Source organism: Molossus molossus, unplaced genomic scaffold, assembly GCF_014108415.1.
Source record: "Molossus molossus isolate mMolMol1 unplaced genomic scaffold, mMolMol1.p scaffold_m16_p_10, whole genome shotgun sequence".
NCBI classification, from domain to species: domain Eukaryota; kingdom Metazoa; phylum Chordata; class Mammalia; order Chiroptera; family Molossidae; genus Molossus; species Molossus molossus.
The window spans coordinates 77886303-77897698 of record NW_023425345.1 but is presented as its reverse complement, the minus strand read 5'-3'; the positions used below and the strand labels follow the sequence as shown (position 1 = coordinate 77897698).

The window sequence follows — 11396 nt, the reverse complement described above, 5'->3', positions numbered from 1 at the left end:
TTGCCTCCCGCACGACCCCAACCAGGTTCAGGGATGAACCACAACCAAGGTACGTGCCCTTGACCGGAACCGAACCCATGACTCATTGGTCCAAGGGCTAATGCTCTAACCGCTGAGCCGGTTGCCCCTGTTTTTCAAAGGAGGAAACTGTAGCTTAAAATATTTGGGTCATTTGCCTGAAATAACACAGCCAGGAAATGATCAAGGGAGGATTTAAATCTTGTTCTTCCATATATGACAATGCCTGGCATTCCTTAGGTGCTAAATATGTGTTTGTTTTGCCCACATGCTAGAGCTGACATTCAAGAACACTGCACCTAGCACTTCCTGGAGGGACCACAGCAACACAATTGTCACAGGTGTCAACCCCATCAGAATAAAAATCACATGCATACAATGCTTTCAAATTGATAAGTTTCTTTCACACACCTTATCTCATGGTTTAAGAGAGCTGGGTGTACTGATACCTGAAGAGGTTTCTGACTCGGCCTGACCTTCAGCCTACTGGGAAAGAGATGGGAAGGTGAACCATGCTCTCTTAGGTGATAAGCCCCAGAGAGGCAAAGTCCCCCTTCCCACCACATGCATAGTCACTATTCCTGTCGGAGGAGAGCACCCTTGCTCAGAGCTGGGTATCTGCATAGTGGTTAGGCTGTTGCGGGGTTGCATCCAGTCCATCCCTGCGACAGCCCACGGAGCCTGTAGCTGGGAAGATAACCTATCATGTTCCTGGAGGCCCCCTCCTCCTGAAAGGACTTTAATCTTTGGAGCTGTCAGCTGAGCCGAGAGATGGGAACTCAGCAGGTTGGCAGGCTGTGAAGGAAAGGAGGAAACAGCAGAGGCCACCTGCTGCCCAGTCAAGACTCACATCATGGTGCCAAGGGCAGCCCGACTGCAGCGCAGGAGAACGGGGCCAAGGACAGAGCAGCAAGACGCAGCCTCGGGAGGAAGTGAGCCACCCTATGGGAGTGCAGAAAGCTCCGGTGGGGTTGGAGGTGAGGCTGCCATGTTGAGAGGGAGCTGGCTCCTGCTCTCTACCTGAATCCCTTCCTGCTGTCCTGGGAAGGCAGACTCTGGCCTCTGCCCCTAACCACCCAGCTGGGAGATGGAGGGGGAAAGGGACATTCAGAGCTGTGGCCTTGCCTTGTCTCTCTGACTCTCTAACCTCTGAGGGTGAGTCGAGAGGCTTCCTGTTCCCTGAGTACCCTTTCTCCAGTAGTGTCACCAGGCTCCCTGCTTACCAATGGTCTCCTCACTCCCAGACAAAATAACTTCCCCTTCTGACTGTCCCACCCACGTACAATGTATCTTCTGATTGAGGGTATGGGAGGCTGCTGAGCACACAGAAAGTATTTCCTGGCAAAGGATGCCTCTGGGCTTACACCAGGCAGCAGGACCCTAACTCCTCCCCTTTGGGTGTGCCCTCTGACCCCTCCTTTTAGGAACCGCTGAGGTGCTTAGAGGCCCTGACCTGGTGCAATGGATCCAACATATGGAGGTGAGGGACCTCAGAGGTCAGAGGTCACGATGGACAGGTCCCATAGTGGAGGGAGGTAGGGGTGAAGACTAGTTTGGCAATAAAGACAATTTGTTCTTGGGTTCAAGCCCCTCAGGTCAGGTTAGAGCTAAGGGTTAAGATGAAGGGGTTTGAAACACAGCTCGGTCGTCAGGGCAGGGGCCAAAAGGCGTCAGCCAGTGAACAGTCTTCTGTTAGTGGGGCTAGAGGTCAGGAGAGGGAAGGCTGGGGTCAGGCAGAAGAGAGTCAAGTCGGAGATGACAAGGTTGGGACTGGACATGTCACTACTGCTGTTTCTCCTTGATTGTCACTGCTGCCCTGGGGAGCCAGAGGGAGATCAATTATTGGGGAATTTATGGGCATGAACTGTGCTTTCTACCCCTAGCACTCGTGTGCATGGAGAGAAGCTCAGTCAGTGTGGGGTGAATGAGAGGATGGAGGGTCGGTGGGCCCTGCTTTGTCCTGCAGGCTGTGAAGACGCAGCTGCTGGAGCAAGCACAGAGACAGCTGCTGGGGCTGCTGGACCAAGCCATGTCAGAGGCCATACAGTCCTACCCACCACTGGGCAGACCTCTGCCCACCATTCCTCCAGATTCCCTAAACAAGTAAGAGTCTGAGGAGCCAGGGGCTGAAGAATGGTTGGAGCAGACTCCTCCGCTGTAGGATTATAAGCCATAAATATCATCTCATGTGCCCTTCACCAGCACTGGTGTGACCCTCACTTCAACCTTCCCTCTTCTCCTTTTATTGCCTCTGCCTTCCTGGCATTGACCTCCACCTCCAGCCTTGCTCTGCCCTGGCCCTGACCTTCTGCCTGGTCCTGCCCTATGGCCCTAGACTTGGCCTTCTGCTACTACTACCCTTGGTGCCCAAGTATCGATCTTCTGCAAGGCCCTGCCTTCTGTCCACTGCCTTCTTCCTTTCAGTCCTGACCCAGAACAACTATCTCAATTCAGGACCCAGGAGCCATCCCTGAGGAAACGGAAAGTTTTTATCATCCGCAAGTCCCTGCTTGAGTAAGTCGAGGATGAGGACAGGCGGTGGGAGGACAGGAAAGGGCTATGGTTGGGAGCCCAGGGTACCTCGGTTCTCACCCCCAGGTTCTAGGTGGTTTGGGAGAGGACTTGGAAAGGGCTTTTAAGGTTCAGTTTCCCCATTTGCCCTGGGTGTGACTGTGGAAGAAAGGCCACCAGGATAAGTAGTGTCTGGGATGGAAAGGGCTTTGGTCGCATCCCAGCCCTTAGAATTTCCAATCACTAGGCCCCGTCCCCACATGTATACAGCGCCTGAGCTAGTCCACATGACCTTGAGGACCCTTCCACATGGACATTCAGGCCCCTCTCCCTCCAGTGAGCTGATGGAGGTGCAGCATTTCCGGACCATCTACCACATGTTCATCGCCGGCCTGTGTGTCTTCATTATCAGCACCCTGGCCATTGACTTCATTGATGAGGGCAGGTAGGCTCCTCTGCTGCCCAGGGTAGGCACACAGATCAGATCAGACCCTTTGGGTTCCCAAAGCCCCACCTACCACTGGCCTAAGAGAGCACAGGTTCCCCTTTGATTGTTGCACACGCATCAGTGTTGCTTTCAACAACATTCCCACCTAAAACACGCTCGTGGCTTCTTCCTTCCACAAACTTGAATGGGCTTGGTCTGTTCTCCCAGGGTCAGCCACTCTGGGGACAGCCAGTCCAATACTTCTTTTTCTTTATTTTTAATTTTTTTCTTTGATTTTAGAGAGAGAGGAAAGAAGAGAGAGAGAGAGAGATAAAAACATTGATGAGAGAACATCGATTGGCCACCTCCTGCATGCCCCTCACTGGGGATCAGGCCCACAACTTGGGCATGTGCCCTGACTAGGAATCAAACCAGTGACCTCTTGGTGCATGGGTAGATGCTCAACCATGGACTTTTATTATTATTATTATTTTTAGCTCTCAACACATTTACAGCACCTTAATGAGAGTGAACTTTTTTTTTGTTTGTTTAATCTCACCCAAGGATATATTTTCCATTTATCTTCAGATAGAGTGGGAGAGAGAGAGAGAAACATTGATGTGAAAGAGACACATTGATCGGTTGCCTCCTGCACGACCCAGACCAGGGCCAGGGACGAACTGCAACCGAGGTACGTTCCATTGACCTTAATTGAACCCACAACTCCTTGGTCCATGGGCCGACGCTCTAACCACTGAACCAAACCGGCCAGGGCTCGAAATCTTCTTATCTTGAGACAGATACGCATTGTGTGTGCACATGTACACACACTTCCCACCCCACTTATTTCCAAGTCAATGCTGTTCAACTCAAGTAACCTCCTTTGAGCATCTTCTAAGGACAAGGCCTGGGGGCCAGAGAGAAAAGGGGCAGACCCCATTCCTGTCTATGAGGCACTCTCAATCTTGTGGGGAAGACAGACACGCACACAAGTGCCTTGGTGGATTGTTTCCCCCAGAGAACAGCCCTACAGGCTCTGGGGGATGAGCTTCACGATGCTGTACACCCCTGGGGTCTGTATTTGCAGGTCCACCTCTGCTAAGTAGGGCTTAGGAAGCAGTTAAAGAAAGAGGACCAAGAATCTGCAAGTTCAGCAATACCACTTCCTTGTGGTAAATTGTTGCTAATTATGAGTATTAGAAGAATCAAATCTCAGTAAAAAGTTCAAATACATGTAAAGTTATAGCCCTTCTTGACCACCCCCTTCAACCCCAGACCACTTCCCAGAACTTACATTTTCAACAGTTTTGAGTTTCTCTCCAGAGCAGTTTTCATGTATTCCATCCATATGTATATAAGAACCAAAGAGATGTATATTGTAGGGTTTTACATGAGTAAGACCTTTACTGCACCTATTGTTTTGCTTTCACTCCCTAACAACCTGGTTTAGAGATCTTTCCATGTCACTCCATTGTTTTTAATGACTGCAAAGTCTGAAGAAGCCAGGTTTGGTTCATTTTGTCCTTTCCTAATGGACATGTAAGTTGTTTGCAATTTTTCACTGTTAAAACTGTATAACTGTATACTCTTTTTTTGTTGTTATTAATCCTCATCTGAGGATATATTTTCTATTGATTATATTTTAAAGAGAGTGGAAGGGAGGGAGGAGAGAGAGAGAGAGAGAGAGAGAGAGAGAGAGGGAAATATCCATGAAAGACAGACACATCAATTGTTTGCCTCCAGGCCGGGATCAAACCTGCGACCCAGGTATGTGCCCTTGACCAGGAATCAAACCTGCTACCTTTCAGTGTGTGGCTGACACTCTTTTTTTTATTTTAATTTACTTATTTATTTATTTTTATTTTTTTATCCTCACATGAGAACATTTTTGCATTTATCTTCAGATAGAGCATGAGGGAGAAAGAGGGAGAGAAACATCCACATGAGTGTAGCTGACCCTCTAACCACTGAACCATACAGGCCAGGGCAATACAAAAAACCCTGACTCTCTGGTCCGCCAGCAGACGCTCTAACCCCCCTGAGCCAAACCAGCCAGGGCAAAACAATATACTTCTAATCTAAGCAAACAAAACACTCAACAACCTGCTGGCACTTCAGAAAGTACATCAAAGTTAAACAGTAAATACCCCCTATCCTAACAGCGGTTGTATGCAAAGTACAGAGCCCTTCTGCAACACCATAGTATTCACAGAGGGCTCTAACAGCAATATGGAAGCAAACCCATTTCCCGAGTCTCCTCAGGCAACACCCTGCACCAGAAGTCCTAGGCAACAGAGGTGCCATCTTGACCACTTTCAGAGATGAGGAGCTCACAAGCTTTGCAAGGTATCTTCCAAGAGCTCTGGCTGCAGAAGATGGGGAAAAGAATGGGCTGAATATTTGTCTACTTTGTCTCTCCTTCCCCACTCCAAGGCTGATGTTGGAGTTCGACCTATTGATCTTCAGCTTTGGACAGCTGCCCATGGCTCTGATGACTTGGGTCCCCATGTTCCTGTGCACTCTGCTGGTGCCCTACCAGGCCCTCTGGCTGTGGGCGAGGCCCCAGGCTAGAGGGGCCTGGACGCTGGGGGTGGGCCTGGGCTGCATGCTGCTGGCCGCTCACATCGCAGTGCTTGGCATACTCCCGGTTCACGTGGCTGCAAAGTATCAGCTCCCACCAGCCTCCAGCTGTGTCCTGGTCTTTGAGCAGGTGAGGGGCGGGGGGCGGGGAGCGGTGGAGGCCGGGTGAGAGAAGGCACTCCATACAGTATTGATGGGGTGGAGCCAGTTACTAGGGGCGGAGTACTTTTCCAGGAATTGAGCGAACCAGAAGGCTCCAAAGAAATGTAGAGGAAATGGACAGGGCTAGGCAAATATAATCTTACTCCTCAGAGAGTCACAAGGGGTTGACCGAATGGAAAGCTCCACGCTGGTCTTTTCGTTACCCCCCTTACCCTCGATTTATCCCAGCAATAAGGTGATCCGACAAAAAGATAAAGTATGTGCTCTGACCATACAGATTTTACAAACTGCCTGCTCTATTCTCTCTCCCTTTCTCCCTCTCTCCTTCCCTACTCTCTTCCCTCCCCCTGGTCAAAGGAGAGGACAGAGAGATTGTGATATGCTTTAAGCCACACAGCAACTTAACCTCCCTCCACTCCATCTCAGGTCAGACTCCTGATGAAAAGCTACTCCTTCCTGAGAGAGGCTGTGCCTGACATCCTTCACGCCAGAGGAGGTGAGGCCTTCAGCCCGTGCTGCCGTGAGCTCAGCCTCTTGGCTGATTGAATAAAGCCAGCGGTGGCAGGATCCTCATAAAAGCTCTGACTTCCTAAGCCCACCTTGCCCACTGGGCACAGCTGTGGCCTCCAACTGAGCTCTGTGGGCCTTAGACATTAGGCATTCTCAGGTCCCACTCTGAGAAGTGGCAAGTCTGTTGCCCAAAACTTCTAGTGCTTTCCCATTTCCGGGCCTGGCCTGGAGAGGGAGGGAGAATGGGTAGTGGAACTTCTGGGGGCCAAGTTGAGCTTCAGCCATAGCAGGTCCTGCCCACAAATGGGGTGCCTGGAATAAAAGTAAGAAGGGGTATTAGAGAGCAGGTTCAGCTCCTGCCCAGTTTTACCACCCACCCCAACTTAGACCCAATATCTAGCATCTCTGTCCTAACTGGCTCTCCACACCCTAGTCCCAGCCTCCTTCACCTCTGCCTTCTGCGCTCTCTCCCTTCCCCCTTCATTGATGGACCCCTCTCATTCCTCCCCAGGTGAGGGGGTCCGGGCCCCCAGTTTCTCCAGCTACCTATATTTCCTCTTCTGCCCCACACTCATCTACAGGGAGACTTACCCCAGGTAAGACCCTACATCCTTTCCCCAAATGCTGAGGCCCATCAGGGACCTTGCCCTCCTCCTCTCTTCGCCCTGAAGTCCCTAGCCTCACCCCAGATACTGTTTCTTTTCTTTAAAAAAATTTTTTTTTTCTTTATTGACCTTAGAGAGAGGGGAAGAGAGAGGGAGAGAGAGATAGAAACATTGATGAGAGAGAACGATTGGCCACCTCCTGCATGCCCTCCACTGGGGATCTGGCCCACAACCTGGACATGTGCCCTGATCGGGAATCCAGCTGGTGACTTCCTGGTGCTTGGGTCGACGCTCAACCACTGAGCCACACCAGCCAGGCCACCCCAGATACTTTCTCAGGAAGCATCCCCATCACAGAGATAAGAAAGAAGTGGCAGGTAGACTATCTCTTCTCCTTGCCCAACCCATGGTGACACGAGGGTGATCAACTGTGCTGGTTGCCCAGGATTGTCCCTGTTTTAGCACTGAAAGCCCTAGGTCCTGGGAAATCCCTCCATCCAGAGCAAACTCCGGATGGTTGGTCACCTTAGTTGACATGCAAGCTAAAAATTCATTTGCCATCTCTGCTATGGAAAGTGCAACGTGTTCCAGTTTCCTATCTCCCCAGATAATCCTCCCAGGCCTGAGCAATTGAGGGGCTATGGAGAAAGGACCCCAGAACCTGGGTCCCAGCCTGAGCAGGGAACAGGAAACATATCATTCCCATTGCTGTTGCAGGACACCCAACATCAGGTGGAATTATGTGGCCAAGAACTTTGCCCAGGTCAGTAGAAGGGTGGACCACCTGGGACTCATGGTGGCTAAGGGGGCATTTCTGGGAGTGGGGCGGAGAAAGCCAGAGGGAAGAGAAGGCAGATGCTGGGTCAAAGTCCAATTCCAGAGTGAAGGGACAGCTGCCAGTGTTCCCTCTCAAGGTTAAGTGTCTCCCACTCCCTCTCCAGGCCCTGGGCTGTGTCCTCTATGCCTGTTTCATCATGGGCCGCCTCTGTGTTCCTGTCTTTGCCAATATGAGCCGGGAGCCCTTCAGCACGCGTGCCCTGGTGCTCTCTGTGATGCATGCCACACTGCCAGGTACGCCCACTAAAGCAGGACTGGAGAGGGCTTTGCTCTGGGAAGGCTTAGCTGGGAATTTCCCACTCCCCTTGCTCTTTACCTTCTTCCTCTGAATCTCCCTTCCCTTCTGTCCCCTCCTGTCACTGCTCATTTTCAGGGTCTCAGTTCAGATTGCCATCTGCTCCCCCCTTCCACATCAGCCTCCCAATCTGTGTCCCTCCCACCTGAATCTTTCCTCTCCCATCTGCCCCGGAGGACATTGCTGCCCAGATGAACTTCCCGCCTACAGATTAATCATTCCTGATCCTGCTTCAAAAGCTCCAGTGACTCTCCATTGTTGAGCTCTCCAGATAAGATCTGAACCTTGGCCTGGCATTCACGGCCCTCCCTGTGTGTCACATCCCACCAGAAGCCCAGCCATTCCCCGAAGAGCATGCACTTTCAGGCCTCCAAGCCTTTGCTCCTACGAATCCCTTAGCTTGGAATGAATGCCTTTTTACTACTTTCCAGTTGTGAAATCTAGTTCCTTCTTAGAGGCCCATGTGAGAGGCCCTCCTTTAGGAAGCCCCCCCCCTTTTAAATATGTTTTCATTGATTTATTAGAGAGAGAGGAAGGGAGAGATAGAAACATTGATCGGCTGCCTCCTGCATGCCCCCCACTGGGGATCGAGCCCACAACCTGGGCATGTGTCCTGACCAGAAATTGAACCAGTGACCTCTTGGTGCATGAGATGACATTCAATTCATTGAGCCACACTGGCTGGGCAGCCTTCCCTTTTTAACCATCAGTTACCATGACAAACCCCCAACACATTGATGGCCACCATGCTTAACTCCCAATACATTTGAACTTGATGTGTGGTTGGACATGTCTCTCTCTTTGTCTCTCCTCTCTCTCTCTCTCTCTCTCTCTCTCTCCCCTCCCCCTCTCTCTCCAACAACTCTGAACTTTCAATGGCCAGGGGCTTTGAGAATCATTTCATATCTTCAATCTCTGGCATGTGGTTCATGAGCAAATGGATAAATTAATAAATGCATGAATTAGTAAATGACTAATAAATGATGGGTAAGGTTGAGGCCCTAGTTGCTAGACAAGGGCTCCTCAGGTTTTCCTGGGGGTTCCAGGTAGGTTAGTCTAACCTGTAGCCCCTTGTTCCCATTGGCCAGGCATCTTCATGCTGCTGCTCATCTTCTTTGCCTTCCTCCACTGCTGGCTCAACGCCTTCGCAGAGATGCTACGATTTGGAGACAGGATGTTCTACCGGGTGTGGCCTGGACCTGGGCCACTTGGGAGCTAGAGGCAGGGAGAGATTGGGAGGGACCTGGGGAGGATGGTGGCTATGTTGGGTGCCACCTCAGCTGTGCTGTCAATCTCCCACAATGAGAAATGCGCCCTTCTGGGTGTGGTTAAAATGCCACCCCTCCACCTCCTGACTAGCCAGGGCTAACTGCTTTTGTGTGGATGGAAGGGGAGTTTCAGAAAGAGGGGGAGTAACAGGGAAAGCAAGGACCCCAGGTCCTGAAGAGGGAGCTGGGAGAGTGCTTGCTGTCTCTATTTTGCCTGGAGTCAGCCCTTGTGAAAGGACATTAGGTGGGGGCAGGGGTGAAAAGCTGAGCAGCTGGGTCAGGGCCTGATGCCTACCTCCTTGCCCCACTCTGACCCCTCCCCTTCCCCAGGATTGGTGGAACTCCACATCCTTCTCCAACTACTACCGCACTTGGAACGTGGTGGTCCACGACTGGCTGTACAGCTATGTGTATCAAGACGGGCTGTGGGTATGGGCTCTGCAGACCCCCAGCTCCCACAGTTAGTGGAACCTCTCTGGGACAGCCTCTCCTTTCCTCCCTCTGTACCATCCAACCTAAGAGTCCCTTGACATCCATCTGCCCCATTCTACCCAACCCCATGGACAGATAATTCATCTCGTGATCCATCTTCCGTCCTTCCTGTTCTTAATTCCTCTCCCTCCACAGGGCCTTTCTGCCTTCCTAAGGAACATGCATATATAAATTTTCAGTTACCAAGAGTTGTTACATACATTTAATCTGAACAACAACCCTGAGATATATTATTATATCCCCTTTTTAAAACTGCATCTAAGAGCCAATGGGCTAATAAACTGCTCTTAAATAAGACGTGTCAGCCCTTCTGACCCCAAATCCCATATTCTTTCCATTGCACCTCATATTCTCCTGGCTTTCTTAAAGAGGGGGCTTTTTGTGGAGGGATCCTAAGTACAGTCACCCCACATTCCTCCCCCTGTCCCTGCCAGCTCCTTGGTGGCCAGGCCCGAGGGGCAGCCATGCTGGGTGTGTTCCTGGTCTCTGCAGTCGTCCATGAGTACATCTTCTGCTTTGTCCTGGGCTTCTTCTACCCTGTCATGATGATACTCTTCCTTGTCATTGGAGGTGAGCATGGTTTCTGTGTGCCACTGAAGGGGAATTCCTCCAGAGGGAGGAGGCCTGTGCTACTGTTCCTGGAGAATCCAGACTGATGGGGGAGGCCACACACCCCAGACAGAAGGGGATGAGCATGCCTCCTGAAAGAAGGCATGAGAGTTGTGTGTGAGAGTTGGAGTGGGGAGAGACTTGGGAGCAGGGATGGAGGCAGCATCTGATGGCAGCAAGGGGTATCCTGGGGGTGTAGGAGAAGATTTCTGGCTGGAGAGGAACATCTGAGCAGGACACACATGGAGACGAAGGGAAGAAAACTGGTGGAGGTTGAGTGTGAGATCTAGGATATTAAAGGGTAAACTGAGGAATCCTGGTTTTACATGAGCCACATGAGACCTCCGTTGGTTTCCGAAGCTGGGTTCAAGATCTTTTCCTACCTTTCTGTTCCATATCTTCCCAGGGGAGAACAGCCAGGGACACGAGGTACAGACAGGTATCTGGAGCTGGGGTGACAATTTTTTCTCCTGCCTCAGGACCAATGAACTTCATGATGCATGACCGGCACACTGGCCCAGCATGGAATGTGCTAATGTGGACCATGCTGTTTCTGGGCCAGGGCATCCAGGTTAGCCTGTACTGCCAGGAGTGGTATGCACGGCGACACTGCCCCCTATCCCAGGTAAGGAACCATGACACCCACACTCAAGTCTTCATTCAGGAGTACATGCTTCTCCTGCAAAACAGCTAGCCCCCTATTTTTGTCCAATTCAATAGTTATGATCAGGACCCAGGGCCTTGTTTGGGGGTGATAAGCTCCCATGTTTTGGGTGCAAGAGTTGGCACTGGGAGGGACCTCACTCAAGTCACCTTTCTCTGACACAGACAACCTTCTGGGAGCTGGTGACACCTCGATCTTGGTCCTGCCATACCTAGAGGTCAGGGCACCCTCACTGCCCTGATGACACCTCCAAGTTCCTTGCCTAAAAAGCCTGGGATCATGGCTCATCTCTCTGCACTCCAAGACCTGTCTCTGAGGCAAGGGGTCCTAACATGCATGAGCCCACCAGGGACTCCAATCTGTGGGCCTGTAGACAGCTGAGCACAGACCCAGAATGGTGGTGGCTCTTGAGTCTCCT

At 51.2% G+C, this 11396-nt stretch overlaps 1 protein-coding gene across 1 annotated transcript; it reads left to right on the top strand.

Moving 5' to 3' along the window:
* The first annotated feature begins 841 nt into the window (after nt 1-841).
* SOAT2 (sterol O-acyltransferase 2) lies at nt 842-11193 on the top strand. Its single transcript, XM_036252349.1, has 15 exons — nt 842-950; nt 1443-1498; nt 1985-2121; nt 2473-2532; nt 2867-2974; nt 5390-5666; nt 6125-6194; nt 6720-6804; nt 7531-7576; nt 7755-7884; nt 9034-9131; nt 9544-9642; nt 10140-10275; nt 10794-10939; nt 11143-11193. The coding sequence occupies exons 1-15, from the start codon at nt 872-874 to the stop codon at nt 11191-11193; spliced, it is 1578 nt and encodes a 525-aa protein (XP_036108242.1). The 5' UTR covers nt 842-871.
* The last annotated feature ends 203 nt before the right edge of the window (nt 11194-11396 follow it).

Bases quoted from the DNA above. Each gene is read 5' to 3' on its own strand.
- SOAT2 (XM_036252349.1), top strand. From the start codon at position 872: ATGGTGCCAAGGGCAGCCCGACTGCAGCGCAGGAGAACGGGGCCAAGG. The intron at 951-1,442 runs GTGAGCCACCCT...CCCTCCTTTTAG, and splicing joins AGACGCAGCCTCGGGAGGAA to GAACCGCTGAGGTGCTTAGA. The intron at 1,499-1,984 runs GTGAGGGACCTC...TTTGTCCTGCAG, and splicing joins AATGGATCCAACATATGGAG to GCTGTGAAGACGCAGCTGCT.